We start from the raw sequence: 20,525 nt of genomic DNA, 5'->3' as shown, positions 1-20,525 counted from the left end.
TTCACCTCCTGCAAACTCCTAGAAGAGAGCTTATGCAGCTATGCTCATCTGGAATCTGCCACCCTGGTTAAAGTAGCTTTCATAGAAGTAGTTCCTTTTGGGTGTAATTATCAACTAATAATCTGCTTATGTTCTTTCAGTTCCAATTTTTTTGTTTTGATTTGTTTTTGGTCCTTGGGTGCTGTCCTGTGATTATGGCTTTCTTTCTTTCTTTGAATGGGTTTGTCACAGTGATTGCCTAAAATGACTATTGATGGGAGTGTGGGATTCGACACAGTAAAACACGAATGTCTTTTAATGATTGTGGACATTTCTTCAATGGGCAACTAACCTGCAGGAATGAGGTGTGAGATTAGTGCTTGGCCAATTTCAGTGTGAGAAGCACCAGTTTGGAAGACACAAGGGGACAGTTTTGACAAGGGGGTATCTGGTGGCAGATTTGCTGCCTTCCAGGAGTGTCCCCTCTTATGCTGTGCTTGTATATTTGTAAATATATTACAAAGACAAATGGGACTGCAACAAAATGTTGCAGTGTGGAGTGCTGCTGTTCAGGATTCCAGGCAGGGCCAGCGCTAGGCATGCTGGGGCCCTTGGGCACCAGCCAGCCCTGGGCCCTGGCACACAGATGCACACCCCACCTACCTACCGAGTGGGTGGGGGGGTGGAAGAGAGGGTGAGCAAGCCGGGGGTGGGAGGGCAGGTGAGCGAGTGAGTGAGCAAGCGAGGTAGATGAGCGGGTGGGAGGGCAGGGGGCTAGCAAGTGGTGGGGGGCAGTGAGCGGGCAAGCGGGCAGCTCCCTCCCTGCGATCTGTGGCAGGGACCCTGCTGCGGTTCGTGGAAGGGGAGCACTACTCCCCCAACCTAACAAGGGGCCCCTGTGGACCACAGGGCCCTCCGCCAGGGCCCAACCTGGCTCCCCTTTGGCACTGGCCCTGATTCCAGGTACTCAATTCTGTGTCCACTGAGCAGACTCATTCCTCATTGGGCTGTTTTTTGGGGGAGGTTAAAGATTTTTTTTAAATTCTATAGATATTGGCATTGGTGCTGATTAAGTGTGTGTGTGAGATGTTCTTTTGGCTTTGTAAGCACTGAATATTGGGAATGGAGAAAATGGTGTCATAAAGCTTCTGTTTCTCTCTTGCCCTAAGAAAACTCAGTTTTGAACCCCTAAAATTTCTGTATCCTTCCAAGGAAACTGGCAAGTGAATCAAAATGGAATCAGTATCTGCATAGCTGTTGTATATGGAGAATTGCTATATAATGTAAATAACTTTGTTCCTTCTCCTAACAATTCATATTGGTAACACAGAGCTACAATTCGCAGTGGTTTAACGGCAATCCCACTTCCGAGGAAAATCTGGGAACTGCAGCTCTGTGAGGGGAATAGAGGTCTCCTAATAACAAACTCTCAGTACCCTTAAGAAACTTTGGGGGAAGCCATGACTATTTAAAGTTATATGATACTGCTTTAAATGTATAGTGTAGAGGGGGCCTAGATGTCCCTGCTTGGACATACAATTGGGAAAAGCGTACACTTATTAAAAATCCAATGTGTACAAACCCAGATTGCATTGATAGTCCAGAGAAAATTTGGGAACTAGACTTTTGATCTGGGCCTTCATGGGTTGTGTTTTACATGAGTATGCCGTTTGAATTTTATGCCCATTCATGAACATCCAGTGTTACCAGAGGCATAGCCAGTGTGCCACTGGGTGGTGGAGCAGGGGTTGTTTTTGCCCACCCCTACATAGAAAAGCAATCCAGGTAAGAGTGTCTTCTGATCTGGCTCAAAGATATAGCAAAAAGAAATGTGAGTTATTGGTTAGTCATTCTTTCTGTGACTGTGCTTTTCTTATGCAATTTTCTTTCTTTCATCATGCTGAATGTGTGCCACTTGAGTATCTTATATTCTGATCTGGGAGACTGGTTGGCTAGTTTCCCTGCCATTATACTACCGGTCGATAAAACACTTAGGATAAAACACTTAACATAAAGAAAGTGTGATTTATTTTTAATAAGGCATCTTAGAATAGTATCACTATAGTTCTTGACCACCACATCCCTACATAAGAAGATCACTGCTGGATCAGGCAACAGGCCCATCTATTCCATCATCTTGTTCTCATACTGGCCATTCAGATGCCTATGTTAAGCCCCGCAGGCAAGACCTACTGATTCTCAGCAACTGATATTCAGAGGCCTACTGTCTCCGACAGTAGGTACATAGCTAGTAGCCTTCTCCTCCATGAATTTATCTAAAACCCTTTTAAAGCCATAATAAGATGGTGGCTATCACTACTCCTTCTGGGAGCAAATTCCATAGTTTAACTATGTACTGTGTGAAGAGGTATTTCCTTTTATCTGTTCTGGATCTCTCAGGTTCATTGGATGGCCACCAGTTCAGGTAATACCAGAGAGAGAAAAACATATATCTGTCCATACAACCCACAATTTTATGCACTTCTAACATGTCCCCTTTGTAAATATTTCTCAACAAGGCAGAAAAAGTTAAATTACATTGCAAAGAGACATAGCTGAATCAGCAGAAAACCAGGACAGGTTTTTTCACATGGGGAAAAAAAGTTGTTTTTGCGAAGATTCTTTTCTTGTAGCATTTAGGTTGTTGTAAGCTGTGGAGGGAAGGGGGCATATTTCCTTACTTATACTATTCACTAATAGGCAGAAAACCTTGCGGTTTAAGAATGTACCTATAGCCCACAGATATTTCTACCAAACTTTAAAAAGCAGGGAAATTGGACAGCTATAGTGAATGCACCAGGGGAGCAGGAGACCTGACCTCCTCTCTGAGATATTGTACTGCCCTACAAATTGGTCAAAATGCAAACACAATTTGGGTTGGTCTTTCACAGTCCAATCCACTTCCTGTGTAGCTTGGAAGAATTTGGTAACATGTGCCTCTGAGCATATGGTGAGTGGTGGCAACACCTACCATCTCCAAAGATGGAGAATTATATTTTTTTATGTTTGTTGGTGTTCTTCTTACTTTGCTTCTTTCCTGTGTTACTAATGTTTCTACAGAGAATCTAAACCAGAAACTTTCCCCCCTCCTTGTTCATCCTAGAAATCTGTGTCAAATTTATTTTTATTAATTTCAAAGCCTTTTTATTGGTCAATGTCATATGATGGTGAAGACAGCCTTTTGTGTTTTATATTGGAAATTATGTTCTATTTCTATTTTGGGTAGATTAACAGTTGAATCTGAAACTGCAGTTTGATGTAAAATCAGACTGATCACAATATGTTGCTACTTCAGCAATGACTCTAGCTGTTGGAAAAAAGAGGATGCATGTTTTCAGCCTGCTATGTTTAAAGCACTTTATTTAAGGCAAGGTGTTCACAATCAATTAAAAACATAGAGCACATCTAGAATTTTGCTAGAATATATTTCACCTTCCACTGTCTTATCTTGTGCAAACTGAGATACTTCTGAGGTCCACTGGAGACTATTTTGCAGAAGTCAGTGCCATTATTCCACAATTATGTCTGGAGTTTTTTTAGTATAAATTTTGCAAAGTGTTGCTGTACTTCACATATTCATAGAAACAAAAGCAAAAGAAAATGATTTCCTATAGGAAACTTCACTAAAATTGCAAAGTAAATCAGACATATTTAAAGTGACCATCTCAACTATATCAACTGTCTTAATAATGTTGCTTCCTCCCAGCTAAAACAAGATCAGCACAGGACATATCTTCTTTCTATTATTTGGGCTGATTACAGGTGTTGCCACCACTCACCATATGGTCAGAGGCACACGTTACCAAATTCTTCCAAGCTACACAGCAAGTGGTTGGACTGTGAAAGACCAACCCAAATTGTGTTTGCATTTTGACAACTTTGTAGGGCAGTCCAATATTTCAGAGAGGAGTTGAGGTCTCCTGCTCTCCTGGTGCATTCACTATAGCTGCCCAATTTCCCTGCTTTTTAAAGTTTGGTAGAAATATCTGTGGGCTATAGGTACATTCTTAAACCGCAAGGTTTTTTGCGTATTAGTGAATTTCCTTGCTTTTTAATCCGGGAGGTAAGAAATGGGATCCTGCGTTTGCTGAGAATGGATTGATCATTTGCATGCTTATTGAGTTAAGTGGGATTTACACACACACACACACAGCAATCATGCTTAGGATAAGTGAAACTGACCACAGGGGATGGGGAAGGGAGGAGGGGGAGGAGGGAGGGGTGGAAAGGCAGAGGGGAGGACTGGGATGGGAGCAGGCAGGAGGGGGAGGGGAGAAGAAGGACAGATGTGTCATTTGCATGTTTATTGAGTTCAGTGGGATTTACTCCCGTGCAATCATGCTTAGGATAGGTAAAACTGACCGGTGGGGGAGGGATGGAGTGGGCAGGGGAGGCGGAAGAAGGAAGAGGGCAGGGGAGGAGAAAGGGAGAGGAAAGGGGAAGGAGGGAAAAGGTAGGTCTGATCATTTATATGGTTATTGAGTTGAATCGGATATACTCCTATGCAATCATGATTAGGATAGGTAAAACTGACCAGGCTGGGCCTGGCAACCAAGATGTCTTCTGTATCTTTCAAAGTTGGGCAGGGGGAAGGGAGAATTCTACCTTGTGGTTTTCCCCATTACATTGTTGCAAGAACAGCTGCACTTGGCTGACTTTCTCTTCTACTAAAGATACAGGATCAGGATCAGGCACTGAGCCTGGCAACCCTACCTCCCACCCAAATTTAAAACAAAGCTGTCCCTGACCACATCCACACCAGGCCTCTATTACACTTTGGACAATCATTATTTATTTATCTATTTATTTAGTGTATTTATATACCGCCCCATAGCCGAAGCTCTCTGGGCCGTTTACAATAACTAAAAACATTAAAAACAAATATACAAATTTAAAAACACATCTTTTAAAAACAATTTAAAACCATTTATCATGGCTTCTCTCAAAGCCATGGCTCAAAGCCAATCATGGCTTCTCTCAAAGAATCCTGGGAAGTGTAGTTAGTGAAGGGTGCTGAGAGTTGCTAGGAGAAGCCCTGTTCCTCTCACAGACCTTCAGTTAGAGTGGCTGACTGTTAACCATTCTCTCAGGGGAATAGGAGTCTCCTCTCAGCACCCTTCACAAACTACACTTCCCAGGATTCTTTGAGGGAAGCCATGACTGTCTCAAGTGAAATCAAGTCTGGTGTGGGTGTGGCCCTCTGATTAGCCAAGCCCAGCAGCTGTGAGGCTTTTAGAACACTGACAGTTGGTCCTTACTTAGCATGCCCTGCGTTATAATAGGCTTCCAGCCAAAATTTCTTAAATTAATTAAAAATCAGCCAGGCATTTTTTTAACTTTTAAACTGCAGAAGATGAAGGTCAGAGTATGGGGCAAGGTCAGTATTAGGATTACAGGTACTCTGTGAACATAGCTGATTTTTAATGAATTTCAACAAATTATGAGAACTCTCAGAGAAAAAAGTCCAAAAGGGCTCTGAGGTTTTTCTCTCTTTTACACTTTGAACTGTCTATTCTCTCTGACTGTTTTGTGTATCGCCATGAAAATTGACAGGTTTGTTAAGCAAGCGTTTCTGAGTTCAGAACTATAAGTTTTGTAAGGTTTTGTTTTGAAATGAGCTTATGGGAAGCATCAGAATGGCATGCGGGGGTATTTTTCATTTAACATTGCGGAATGTGAAAAATCCATGCTGGCTATAGTATACAGCCACTCTCGTGGCTGTATAATAACAACAAAACCCAACTTTCACAGCAATGATTCTAAATTTGTGCCACTGCCACCACCATTCAGTCACATTTATTCCCTCTCTACTGGTAACTTACCAGTAACTGTGGTACAAAGCCAGTCAGATATAGATACTATATTTACATTTATTTATTACAAGATTATTAAGTGCACATGTTTATGTGGTGACTTTAAAATAGTACTGTAACTTCAAATGAGTCTATGCTTTATTTACTTGTTACTGTCACTTTAAATATCAACATGTTATATTCACCTTTTATGTTAAACAAAGACACGTTTAAGGAAGCTGTTAGTTACCCTATTAAACTCTTTAGCCAAACTACCTTTTTATTCTTTCCATCCCAGCTAAGCCTCACCAACACTATAATGGAAGCCTCTTCTGGAAGCCTCTTTTTCTAACCTTTTACTGACCTACTGAAGCTCAGGTTAGTCTTGCTATACGGCCCTGGAAATCTTCCATCTGGTTCTCCTGCCAGCCACCAGAGACCAACATTCTAAGCAGCTTCTCACTTCTCCCCTGAGTGCTGCAGACAGGTTCTCCCCTTGTTGTTTAGGTTAAGCCAAGTGATTCAGCTACCCCCAGCAAGTCTTGAGCCACCAAACCACTCCTCCAGCCTCTCAGGTTTTCCTTCTTTCATGATCCTCTTTCTCTCCTGCCTTCTTCAACTTCCTCTGGCTAACTCCACAAACACCAAGCACCGACGACTGGCCAACTATCCAACTCTCTGCTGACCGGCACCCGGCCATATATACATTTCTTCTGGCTTCTCTAGGTCAGCTTCAGCCAATGACACTGGCTAGCTGAACATTCTAAACCTGCACCCACCAATCAAAAATATGCATGCCTTCTAGTCTATCCTTCTTTTTGCGCACTGAGAATTCTTAACACCAACCCTTTCTTACACCTGCCAGTTAAGGCCTCAAGCATCAGTTAATTTAACTTTCACTGGACTAGACAGAAAAGTTCCCACATCAAATATGTTACAATGTACATTACAATACAATGTCAGAACACATTACACAACACCCCTTACAACGTATTTCAAGTAAACAGGATTTCTTCATGGAAGTATGGGCAGCATGTTTTAACCTAACCTTTAGTAATCTGAGACCACTCGTGTTACATTTTGTTATTTAAAATGTAAAGTTGGTATTACAACAAAATACTTCTTGAATATCTGCGTTATAGAAGTACAGCATGAGTTGGGATTCATGTAACTAGTATTGGTTACAGCTCCTGACCGCATGTATACTCATTGGAAGTCCATGAGTAATTCCCACCCTGAGATGCTCTTAACCTTGCATTGGCTCTAGGCAGTAATCTGGGTTTGTCTTCAGATAATATTTGGAAGCTCAAAGGTTAGCTATTTATAGTCTGTAAATATTAAGGTATGCAACACACCTTCATGAAAAGGAAACGGGTCATCTAGCAAAGACCTTTAAAACCTTAATAAATGTTTCACTGCACCCAAAGGTTGTTTTTACGTAAAAGCAAAATGACGTGTAAAATAAACAGCAAAGAGGAATTGTTCAAGTGTGCTTAATTAAACTGGCAAGACATGTTAGTGTTCTTGGATAAGACCCAGCAATTAAGAGTGCGGTTATTGGACCTATCGGCTACAATTAAAATAAAATGTTTACAACAACGTGATAAGATCATTGGGCGCTATAGGCAAGAAATGTTTCCACATTTGAGTAGTTGGCCGATGATTACTTTCTGACATGAAGGAAACAGTTTACTGAAACTTCAGGGATGGGGAAACTTTGGCCTGCATTTGAGTAGTTGGCCGATTATTACTTTCTGACATGAAGGAAACAGTTTACTGAAACTTCAGGGATGGGTAAACTTTGGCCTGCAGGTTAATCTTGGCCCGCCAGGGAGTCCGGTTCGGCCCACGAGGACATTTTCCCGAAACCATGCCCACTCACCAATTAGCTGACGTCATTTGTTTTTTTTTTATCATTAATTTTATTCAAATTTTCACACACAAAACAAAACAAAACAAAAAAGAAACAGATTAAACAATAAAATAAAATGTTGACTTCCGATTTGTCGCAGATCAGTTATAGGTCTATGATATATAACAAACCTGTCTCTTAATATATTACAAAATCACTTTCCTCCAGTAGTTATCTTAATTAATCATCAAATCTCATTAACATCACTTTATTCTTTCCACAAAAAGTCAAAGAGAGGTTTCCACTCCTTGAGAAATATATCCATCGATTTTTCTCCAAATAAACATGTCAATTAATCCATCTCATCAAGTCTGCTAGGTCCAGTAATTTCAATAGCCATTTTTCCATTATCAATGTTAATTCCATCTTCCAACTTCCATCCTTGCACCCATAATAATCTTGCTGTCATAGTCATAGTCATATAGTAAGAGTCTGATGGGAATTTCCTTCATCACAAATATTTCCTTGCCATCAATTCTGAATGTGTTGCTGAAATATTGTTGTAAAGTCATATCTCTGTTCCTCTTTTTTACGAAATGCACTAGCACATCTCTTGAGAGTTTTTCCATTGTCACATATCTGGAATTAATTCTATAAATTTTCTCTATTTCAAGTTCCATCAAATCATTCCAGTCCAGAAATTCCATTGAAGCATTGATAACTTTATCTCTGATATCTTCATCAATTTCTCCAGGGACAACGCCGAATTCCAAACAGTAATCTTTGTCTCCAGGATCCACAAACTCCAAATATTTTTCCAGTTCCACACTTGATATATCTGATCCAATCTCCAGAATTTGCTCCTTCCTTTTAATTTCTTTTTCATCTTCTATTGCTTGTCCATCTGCTCCTTTTCTCATATAATCCTTTATTTCTTTCAAATCCTGTTTCACTTTACCAAATTCAGTTGCCATCTCTTGTCTACTCTGTCCCAGTTCTTGTTTCGTTATCTTAATCTCATCCATTATCTTCTGAAACATATCCAGAGGGGAAAACCCTTCCAGGGGTACATCCAGGGTCTCTGCCACTTCTTTGATTGTCATTCTTAAAGCCGAAGAAAAAACCCTTCAAATTTCCAATATAGCCACAATTCCCAAGCAAAGAGTAATTTGCTTCTTTTTCCAGCAATAAGGGAGTTAATATTCCAGGCCTGTTGACATCATCTGGCCAGCACAGTTCTTATCTCCCGCACGTCCAAGAATGCAAAACAAATGTGGTTCACAACGCCGAACAATTAGTAACATACACAAACAGCAGATTCGAGCTGACGTCATTTGTGATGGGCAGGAGAGCAGGTTTTAATCCTGCATAGGCTGTGTGCACTTATTCCCAGCGGGCAACAGGTACGCACAGGCAAGGGAGCAGGATTTAACCCCTGGCGAGTGGTTGTTAAATCTTGCTAAGTTTGACAGAATTCCATGTGAACACCTGCTAAAAGGATTTTTCCCCTCTTCATTTTAGCAGCGGATTCTGATGCAAACCCCTTCCTGATTCAGAAGGGATTCTGCATCAAAATCTTGCTAAAAGGAAGGGCTTTCAAATAGCCTCATGCAGATTCATAGCAGCCAGATATGTTCTTGTGTTAGGACAATTGCAGCGTATTGTCTTACTACTGTCTGAGACGTTTTGACATGAGGAGTCAAAGAAGATTTATGCAGGCTGGAGTTCCTGCCTTGTTACTTTTGCATGCCTGAAGCTTTAACCATTTAAGAGTCATAAGCGTGTACCACTGTGATGTTGTCTTGCATTTCACACAATGAAGCAAAGTCCTTTTGTGTAATGGTTAAGTAATGTACAATTTTGGTGTACGTAGCCTCATCATGAATGCACTAGTTGCATCCAGACTAGACTACTGTAATGTAGTCTGTGTGGGGCTGCCTTTGAAGATGATGGAGAAATGCTAGCTGGAATAGAATGCAAATACTTAGATCGTTGTTGGGGTCTAGGCAGTCAGAGCATATTACATTGGTTCTGTTCCAGTTGTGCTGGCATTTCCAGGTACAATTCAAAGTATTGGTTTTTATCTTTAAAGTCCTAAATGGTTTGGGGTAAGCATTGGAGTCCTTGCTCACTGGCCTTCCTTTAAGATCAATTTGATTGACAGGCATGAGAGACAGGGCCATTTCAGTAGGTAGCCCCTACTTTATGGAACTCCCTCCCAAGTGATGCGCAATTAGCCCTTTTCAGATGCTGTACAAACACAAAAAGGCTTTGAAAATGTGGATTTTATCAGACATGCTGCTTTTTTCTTGCCAGTTTCTCACTGTGCCTCTGGAAAGTTTTATGAATTATATTTTAACATATTGTTTATCTGTGTTTCTTATAATATTGTATATTTTAAGCTTTTCAGATGGTGGGTGGTGCCAGATTCAAAAATGGGTGGAGCAAAGGATGTGACTCTAACCTTTGTTTATTAGGCTACATTCCAGCCACACAAAAGTAAAGAGGTTTCTATATGCACACACACACACACACACACACAGTTCTCTCTCCATGTTCCATCAAGGCAAGTAAGAGGTGTGGTCCACAACACATTCCCGACAGGCAGAAAGACTCAAGAAGGGTGTGGAACAGGGCTAGTGACACCAGCATGGCTCTTAACTATTTTATTTTCAAAAAAGAAGCAACAAGGAACTTTCAGAATTCAGCAGTGCCTAATGTTAACTGTTCAGTAGTTTGATATTAGCTTTTTTTGTTACGAATTTTGTATGGCTGTCCCTGTAGAGTGAAGAATTGAAATATGCTTGGTAGCAATTAATGTGATGAACTCAAATTGTGGTTCTGAAGGTCTACTCTTGGTTGTCTACCAAAGCACTGTATTCTTCTTAGCTTTCAGGACATTGAATATATTTGGAGCACCCTCTGGTGGACCGTTGCATTATTATGCAAAGTGTTTCCTCTCTCCTCTGTCTCTCCTCCCCCCTCCTAATTATTGCAGGTGGGATCTTGTTTGTTTGTTTGTTTTTAATGTTGTATTTATTGTTAAATCGTTCTGGTATGTTTTATGGGAGGCGATTCAGAAATGAAATAAATATGTTGTTGTTGTGAAACTCTCAGCATCCTCACCACAATTCTCAGGATTCTTTGGGGTCAGATTACAGTAAAAAGATTTGTAGTGTGCCTATGTTCACAACCACAGCAAAGCCAACCCTGAAACACTGTAAAGAGAGTAGCTTCCTATGTTAGAGATTCCAGATTAAAAAATGTAGAACATCTTGGGTCATTTCACCTTCCTGGATGACCCATTTGTTGTTGTTGTTACGTGCTTTCAAGTCAGTTACGACTTATGGTGACCCTACGAATCAATGATCTCCAAGAGCATCTGTCGTGAACCGCCCCGTTCAGATCTTGTAAGTTCAGGTCTGTGACCTCCTTTATGGAATCAATCCATCTCTTGTTTGGTCTTCCTCTTTTTCTACTCCCTTCTGTTTTTCCCAGCATTATTGTCTTTTCTAGTGAATCATGTCTTCTCATGATGTGTCCAAAGTATGATAATCTCAGTTTCATCATTTTAGCTTCTAGTGATAGTTCTGGTTTAATTTGTTCTAACACCCAATTATTTGTCTTTTTCGCAGTCGATGGTATGCGCAAAGCTCTCCTCCAATCCCATATTTCAAATAAATTGATTTTTCTCTTATCCACTTTTTTCACTGTCCAACTTACATACATAGAGATTGGGAATACCATGGTCTGAATGATCCTGACTTTAGTGTTCAGTGATATATCTTTGCATTTGAAGACCTTTTCTAGTTCTCTCACAGCTGCCTTCCCCAGTCCTAGCCTCCTTCTGATTTCTGGACTATTGTCCCCATTTTGGTTAATGACTGTGCTGAGGTATTGATAATTCTTGACAAGTTCAATGTCCTCATTGTCAACTTTAAAGTTACATCAATCTTCTGTTGTCATTACTTTAGTCTTTTTGATGTACAGCTGTAATCCTGTTTTTGTGCTTTCCTCTTTAACTTTCATCACCATTCGTTTCAAATCATTACTGATTTCTGCTAGTAGTATGGTATTGTCGGCATATCTTAAATTATTGATATTTCTCCCTCCAATTTTCACACCTTCTTCATCTTGGTCCAATCCCGCTTTCCGTATGATATGTTTTGCATATAGATTAAACAAATAGGGTGATAAAATACACCCCTGTATACACCCTTTCCAATTGGGGATCAATCTGTTTCTCCATATTCTATCCTTACAGTAATCTTTTGTCCAGACTATTAGTTGCGCATCAGGACAATCAGATGCTGTGGCACCCCCATTTCTTTTAAAGCATTCCATAGTTTTTCATGATCTACACAGTCAAAGGCTTTGCTGTAATCTATAAAGCACAGGGTGATTTCCTTCTGAAATTCCTTGGTCCGTTCCATTATCCATCGTATGTTTGCGATATGATCTCTGGTGCCCCTTTCCTTTCTAAATCCAGCTTGGATATCTGGCATTTCTCACTCCATTAATGGTAAGAGCCTTTGTTGTAGAATCTTGAGCATTACTTTACTTGCATGAGATATTAGGGCAATAGTTTGATAATTGCTGCATTCCCTGGGATCCCCTTTCTTTGGAATTGGGATGTATATTGAACGCTTCCAGTCTGTGGGCCATTGCTTTGTTTTTAGTTTTCCATATTTCTTGACAAATTTTTGTCAAAATTTGGACAGATTCAGTCTCAGTAGCTTGTATCTATTGGTATGCCATCTGTTCCTGGTGATTTGTTTTTTCCAAGTGTTTTAAGAGCAGCTTTCATCTTACATTCTAAAATTTCTGGTTCTTCATCATATGGTTCCTCCATGAATGAATCTGTCATCCTGGCAACTCTTTTATACAGTTCTTCAGTGTATTGCTTCCATCTTCCTTTTATTTCATCTGGGTCAGTCAGTGTGTTCCCCTGTTGATTATTCAACATCCCTACTCGTGGTTTAAATTTCCCTTTCATTTCTCTAATCTTTTGGAATAGGGCTCTAAATATATAGGAACATATATTGGAAGTTTATTTACATAGCAGTTAGTGATGCATGAAGTCTAAATCTAATCTTGGTTATTTTCAAAATAATCCCTTGGGTTTGTTATCTTTTTTTTCTTTCACAGACAGAGTAAAAAGAGCAAAAGGTATCAGTTGGGCCTGTGACTGGACTTGATCTAAGGTCAGACCACAACCCTCCAGCTAGTTAAGAGTTAGTGCAGCTTCATTTCATGAGAAAAATAGAGACTGAGACTGCTCCCTTGAAGAACATGCTAGGTCCTGGCTTTTCACCCATCCCCTTTCCTTATATGGGCATTGTTCCTTTATATACCTCTCTGTTACTTGGCCTATTTCATAAACCAGCCCAGTTCTGGAAAGAGACCACGTTGATGAAGCAGTAGAATCATCTTCTGCTTTTGCAGTCAGAGGATTGCATCAACCAAAGTCATTGCATGAGCAGAGTGACTTTCGCTCATGCAACAGAACTTTCCCTCTCCCGGCACCCTCCCAGATCTGCTCTAGGAATTCTCCCAACGGGAGGGGAGGTCTGATTGCACTAACTGAAGTAGTTCCTCTCTCACAGTAACTTCATTGAATTCAACCCAGAATCAACTTTTTTTCCAGGTTAAGGTCAGTGTCTAAACATCATTCGTGTGCATACATACACATCAAGCAACTAGATTACCCCAAGAAAATATGAAAATGGGGCAAGGAGTTTTTCTCACAGTGTTCACAAGCTGGACTTCATTGTGGCTTTAAATCTTTATTTGTTTTTCATTTTAGATTTCCTCCTTTCTCACCGTTGAAGCCTTATCCCAAACGATCACCTTACCGAAAAGAAGTTGTTAAATTCCCAAACTGGTATGATCTTGAAAGAGATACTTTCCAAGAACACATCCCTGTGAAGCCGATTGTGTTGGTAAGATTTTCACCCACACAAATAATGATTTGATGATGACATTAATTACAAGCTTCCGCTCACTAACCTCTGTAGGATGGGCATCCTTTGTGCTTCCCGCTCTGTAGAGATTGACATCACCATGCTGTAGTCCAGGCCACCCTCTGGACCAAGTCAGAGCTCATATGTGGCCTCAGCTAGATGGCCATGGTTTTGGTTTTGCCGTTACTGATTTTCCCACCCTCCCTCATTAGGGGAAGAGCATCATTGCTCTGGACTATGGTTAGCCACTAGTTGATGAGGTTGGGATGGAATTCTACTCACAGCAGCAGCACTGTGCAGTTTTTGCCTGCCTTGTTGCAATGAAATTTATGGTTAATATGTTAATTTTGTCACAACTTCATGGCATTGGGCAGGATCTATAGTTTGATAGGGAGACCCCCATAAAGCATCTTAGGGCCGCTTGAAAGCCTCAGTTCCAGCTTGTGGGGGGGCTGGAGCAGGCTGATTCACACCCAGGTTTTGGGTGGGGCCCACTGGAGCAGCCCACACCATGGTGAGCCTGTGAGCTCAGCTTTTCACTCCTGATGCCTAGCAAGTGAACTGGGGAGGGACCATGGCTAGCAAGTGAGCTGCCTGATGGCAAGATCCTAACTTGATGCTACACCAGACTCTGTTTTTCTGTAGCCAATAAAATTATGGCCGCCTTTAACCCTCTTTGTATCTCAGTGTATTCCTTGCTTCTGGATGGCTCGCTACTTTGCACGCGGGCACAATACACCAAGAATATTGTCTTTTCTGCACTATTGTTTTGAAACACACAAAGGAATTCGCAGCTAACTTTCTTTGGATTGGAATCAGTAGGTTTTTGCTGCAGAGGCAACATTTTTATTAATGGAAAGTATTACTTTCTAAAAATTGTTTGCTTTTTCTTTGCTTCTTTGTAGAATTCTGAAACGTGGTTCAAACGTCACAGTATAGCAATTGTACCAACATGCAAACTTGTACACCGCCAACAACTGACAGAGGCAAATCTAGAAGAGATATGGAGATCTATGACTCTATCACAGTGAGTATATTGTATGAGCCATTCTCTTTCAACCTGAGTTACCACAGTAGGTAATAGGCTGTGCTTTGCCAAAAAGGATTCCAACTTGGCACTTAGGAAACTCCAGAATCAACAATTAGCAATCTATAGTGAAAATCTTGGTCTCTTTTCTACCTGCTTGTTAACTCCAGCCCCTGATCTGCATTGCCAACCCTTTTAAAGTCCTTTAATGTATGTAAAAAAAATCCAGTGCTTCTAATCCACCTGAAAACACTTGTTATCCCACTCATTAGGCTTTATTATTATCGTGCTCGACCATTGTGGCATTTTTTATGGAAATGTGGAAATAAATGGAACAAATGAATAGATAATGAACAAACCTTTCCAGTATACATTTTGTGAGAATGTTACTGGTATGTGGTGTGTGATGCCTTTAAGTGTGTTTTTCCCCCGCTTAGAGTATGTGGGCCATACTAGCATGCAGATACACTCATTGTTTTCCCCAACAGGAGGGGCATTTTTCACAGAAAAACACTTTGTTGGGAAAGAGTTATGAAGTGCCCCTCCATCACTTAGATGGGTTGTTCATTTTAACTTGCAGTTTTTGCATTGCATTCATATGTCATAGAATTGGAAGAGTCCTATAAGGCCATCAAGTCCAACCCCCTGCTCAACGCTGGAATCCAAATTAAAGCATACTCAATAGGTGGCTGTCCAGCTGCCTCTTGAATGCCTCCAGTGTTGGAGAGCCCACCACCTCCCTAGAAAATTGGTTTCATTGTCGTACCGCTTTTTCCTGATGTTCAGTTGAAATTTGGCTTCCTGCAACTTGAGCCCATTATTCCGTGTTCTGCACTCTGGGACGATCAAGAAGAGATCCTGGCCCTCCTCTGAGTGGAAACCTTTCAAGTACTTGAAGAGTGCTATCATATCTCCCCTCAGTCTTCTCTTCTCAAAGTTAAACATGCCTAGTCCCTTCAGTCTCTCCTCATAGGCTTTGTTTCTAGTTCCCTGATCATCCTCGTTGCCCTCCTCTGAACCAGTTCCACTTTGTCTGTGACCTTTCTAAAGTGTGGTGTCCAGAACTGGATGCAGTACTCAAGATGCGGTATAACCAGTGCCAAAGAGAGGGGAACCAATATTTCACTTGATTTGGCAACTATATTCTTAATGCAGCCTAAAATAGCATTTGCCTTTTTTACAGCCACATCACACTGTTTGCTTATATTCAGCTTGTGATCAACAACAATCCCAAGATCCTTTTTGCATGTAGTATTGCTGAGCCAAGTATTGTCCATCATATAAGTGTGCATTTGTTTCTTTTTCCTAGGTGTAGAATGTTGCACTTATCCCTGTTAAATTTCATTTTGTTGTTTTCAACTCAGTGCTCCATCCTATCAAGATCCCTTTGAATTTTGTTTCTGTCTTCCAGGGTATTTGCTATCCCTCCCAATTTTGGATCATCTGCAAAATTGATACGCATTCTCTGCACTTCCTCATCCAAATCATTAATAAAAATGTTGCTCTGGGACCAGGACTGAGCCCTGCATTACCCTGCTCGTTACTTACCCCCAGTTTGAGAAGGAACCATTGATAAGCAGTCTTTGAGTACGATTCTGTAGCCAACTGGATCCACCTGATAGTTGTTCCATCCAGCCCACATTTAGCTAGCTTGCTAATTAGAATATCATGGTGCACTTTGTCAAAACCTTTGCTGAAGTTGAGATATATTATGTCTACAGCATTCCTACGGTCTACGAGCAAGGTTACACAATAAAAAAATGAGATGAGATTAGTCTGGCAGGATTTGTTCTTGATAAATCCATGTTGGCATCTAGTCATCACTGCATTGTTTTCAAGGTGTTTACAGATTGATTTCAATATATACATATGAATTTCATGGTGCTTACGCTTTATAATCTGCTCCAGAATTTTCCCAGGGATTGATGTCAGGTTGACTGGTCTGTGGTTCTCAGGTTCCTCCTTTTTGCCTTTTTTGAAGATAGGGACATTAGCCCTCCTCCAGTCATCCCACACTTCATCCATCCCCCATGATTTCACAAATATAATTTATAGTGGTTCCGAGAGTCCTTCAGTCAGTTCCTTTAATACTCTAGGATGCAGTTCATTGGACCCTGCAGATTTGAACTCATTCCAAGTGATTAGGTATTCCTTGACAATTTGTCTATCAATTTCAAGCTGCAATCCTGCCCCTTCAACTTCATGTTTCCCAGGAGGGTCATAGATCCTCTTTTGGGAGAAGACTGAGCCAAAGTAGGAATTGAGCACTTCTGCCTTTTCTTTGTCATCTGTTATCATTTTGCCATCCTCATTGAATAGCTGTACCACCATTTTTTTCTCTGTCTTTTACTATGGATGTACCTGAAGAAGGCTTTTTTTGTTGTTTTTGGCATCTCTCTATAACCTCAGCTCATTCTCAGCTTTAGCTTTCCTGACGCCATCCCTGCAATTCCATGCTACCTGTCTGTACTCTTCCTTTGTGGTCTGGCCTTTCTTCCATTTCCTGTATGTACCCTTTTTTGTTTTCAGGTCATCTCTAAGCTTTCTGTGAAGCCACATTGGCTTCTTCTGCTGTCTTTCCCCTTTTTTCCTTGACGGAAATGTTTGCCATTGTGCCTTTAGAATTTCCTCTCTTAGAAACTCCCATCCATCTTCGACTCCTTTTTTCATTAGGGTTGCTTGCCATGAAACCTTACAATTGTTCTGAGTTTATTGAAATCGGCTTTCCTGAAGTCCAGGTTACACATATGGCTGCTCTCAGCTTTGCTTCCTTTAAAATCAAGAACTCTAGTATAGCATGGTCACTTTCCCCCAGAGTTGCCGTAACTGCCAGTTCATGCACTAAGTAATCTCTGTTGGTTAGGATCAAGTCAAGGATAGCCGATCCTCTAGTTGCTTCCTCCATTTTCTGTAGGAGAAAGTTATCTCCAACACGAGTCAGGAATTTCTTGGAGGGGCCGTGTTTGGCAAAATTTGTCTCCCAACACATATTGGGGTAATTTAAATCCTACATTACTACTACATCGTACCTCCTCAAAGCATTGGCAGTTTGCTTTTCAAAAGTTTTATCCTTGTCTTTTCCTTTATTGGGTGGCCGGTAATAGACTCCAACCACCATGTTCCTTTTATTCCTTGTCCCGTTTATTTTAATCCAGATACTCACAGTGGAGGTACCAAGCTCATCCTCCAGTATTTCTGTGCAGGGATATATATTTTTAACATACAGCATTACTCCGCCTCCCTTTCTATTCCTTCTCCTCTTTTTGAACAAGTTATATCCTTCAATGGCTGAATTCCAGTCATGGGAGTCATCCCACCAAGTTTCAGTTATACCTATCAAGTTGTATTTACTGTCCTGTATTAAGAGTTCAAGTTTGTCCTGTTTGTTTCCCATACTCTGGACATTAGTATACAGACATCAAAGACCATGGAATTTACAGCCTGGCTTCCTTCCTACATTTTTGTGAAGACTATTACTGTGCCCCATTAGAGCCGTTCCCTCCTCTTACTGTGCACAAGCCTTTGTTAGTCGTTACTGCCAAGTTTACATCTGCATCTCCCTTAGGATTCAATTTAAAGCTCTCCTGATGAAGTTTTCCATGCTGTGGTCAAATGTATTCTTCCCAGTCCTTGTGAGGTGCAACCCATCATTTGCTAGCAGTCCCATCTTCCAGGAAGAGTACCCCATGTCCCAGAGTCCAAATCTCTTGCATCGGCACCACTTTCATAGCTAGTCATTCACTTGGAGTATTTTTCTTTCCCTTTCTACTCCTAAGTACAGGAAGGATGGATGAGAATACTATCTGGGCCCCAAAGTCCTTGAGCTGCCTTCCCAGAGCTTCAAAGTCTGACATGATTACTTCATAGTTCCGCATGGCAGTATCATTCATTCCAGCATGGATGAGAAGAAATAGATATCTGTTGGTGGGCTCTATGAGTGATGACAACCCTTTCATCACATCTCTAATCTGTCCTCCAGGGAGACAGCATACCTGGCGAGTTTTTGTATTCAGTAGAAGTACTTAATTGTGATGTGTGATACTTCTCCATTTGTTTGTTTTGTCTTGTATAGTTTGCAAAGAACTTTAGGCTTGGATTCTCTGAATGACATATTGGACACCAAACTTGTGAATCCAAAGAATATAATTCAGAATGTGTATAATGTCAACAAGCAGGGGGTTGTCATTCTAGAAGATAAGTCAAGTGAGTGGAATAATTTGTTTATTTCTTACAGCTTTCCTAGAATTTGTGGTCAGTAATATAATTATTCGGGGGGGGGGACGGGACCATTCTTTAGATGGCAGAACCATCTAAAGACAGGCCTGTCTCTGCAGAAGAACAAAATGACTCTGTATCACCAAGAGGCATCTTGGTAATGTGTCATATTATTTACATTCAATTAGTTGTTAGTTATAAAAGATTTATACACATTAAATCAGTCACTGTTTAAAATTGTGCCCTCCAGAAGTTGTTAAACTTCAGCTTCCATCAGCCCCAGCTGGCAAGGACAATGATCAGGGATGATGAGAGTTATAGTCCAACAATATCTGGAGATCCACAGGTTCCCTACCCGTTAAATTAATGTCTAGGACAACTTAAAACTACTAAAAAACAACATCTAAACATTAACAATTCAGTATTGTCAAAAAGCAGCAATAGGCACTGCTGATAAAACCGGAATCAGACATAAATTAAAACTTACCTAAGGCTTTGGTAACAAAAAGTTTTAACTTGATGCCTAAAGATGCTAAAAGCAGCTCCAGGTGAACATGATGCAATCAGTGGACCTGACATCAGAGAGCAACAGGTAGGAAAGACAGACACCCCTCCCCCCCCCGGCTTCCCTAGGAGCGTAAAAGCTAAGTGTCAGCAATACAGGAAGAAATGGCAGAGATAGGACTATGGGACGAATATGAGGATGAAGGAGTTAAGGCAGCATCTTTATGGGAAAGGGTGAGTTTTTGGAAAGGATTTGAAGGAAGAGAGCACCTGTGGAAACACATAACTGCTCAGGGAAGGAGTCCCATGTATAAGATCACAAAAGAAGAAGTAATTTGAGAGCAGGATGCTTTCTGGAATAGGCAATTGCATTTTCCAAAGATGTGTTCCTGATATGTTGCACAACTCCCCAGCTGGGAACAGAGTATTCCTCTAAAGATTAAAATTTACAAATCAGCTCTTTTAAGACGTTTTATTGAAAATGTGACTTGTACGGGTGAGTTTCACTATATAGTTATGTCAGGAAGCATCTCTACCAAAACAGAATTCATGCTTTCCTAAGTGGCAGTTTCATATTAATTTTCTCTTCTTTTAATTTCTTCTTTTTTTTCTTTGATTAAAAAAATTGCAAAAATGAAATAAAGAAGGGATGGGGACAATATGCAAGAATCAACCAAAATACATCATCAACAACAAAAAAGAATAAAAAAGAAATAAGATAATTGCAAACCAGATTGATTTGCAGTATCACTCATAATTCTAGTCTTTCTAAATTAATATTCTAGTTCCAAATAAATTTGAAAATGGTTGCCATTTTTGCATCAGTAGAGTTCTGCTTCAAGACAGGCCTTTTTATTTTATTTTTTGAATGATTTCTGTTAATTTGTACATATGTACAATCTCAAGTATTTTTCTTCATCCATTCTGAAATAGTAAAGTCACTAGGGATTTCCAGTGGCAATCATACACCATCTTTTTGTTGCAGTAAGCAAATTAATAGTTAAGGGTCTTGCTGTTCTTTATTATCATCTGAGTAATTAAGCAAAGTTGTTAAAGTTATATGATTCATTGTTACTAGAATTATCTGCTGAATAATATCTTTTATCTGAAGCCAGTATGTTTAAGCCTAAGGACACAAACACCAAACATGATATAATTGTTTCTTATTAAGGGCTGCTTTCCCATGTGACACT

General features: G+C 40.4%; 1 protein-coding gene across 2 annotated transcripts in view; it reads left to right on the top strand.

Moving 5' to 3' along the window:
- Positions 1 to 20,525, top strand: part of DEPDC1B (DEP domain containing 1B) — a 66,082-nt gene that overhangs the window by 5,830 nt on the left and 39,727 nt on the right. For both annotated transcript variants that reach the window (XM_061618651.1, XM_061618640.1), the window contains exons 3-5: positions 13,430 to 13,565; positions 14,492 to 14,613; positions 18,686 to 18,816. In XM_061618651.1, coding sequence (XP_061474635.1) covers positions 13,430 to 13,565; positions 14,492 to 14,613; positions 18,686 to 18,816 — 389 coding nt within the window. The remainder of the gene's footprint in view (positions 1 to 13,429; positions 13,566 to 14,491; positions 14,614 to 18,685; positions 18,817 to 20,525) is intronic.

Source organism: Rhineura floridana, chromosome 1 (assembly GCF_030035675.1).
Source record: "Rhineura floridana isolate rRhiFlo1 chromosome 1, rRhiFlo1.hap2, whole genome shotgun sequence".
In the NCBI taxonomy this organism is placed as follows: domain Eukaryota; kingdom Metazoa; phylum Chordata; class Lepidosauria; order Squamata; family Rhineuridae; genus Rhineura; species Rhineura floridana.
The sequence above is the reverse complement of the archived record's forward strand: the minus strand, read 5'-3'. Positions and strand labels throughout refer to the sequence as shown.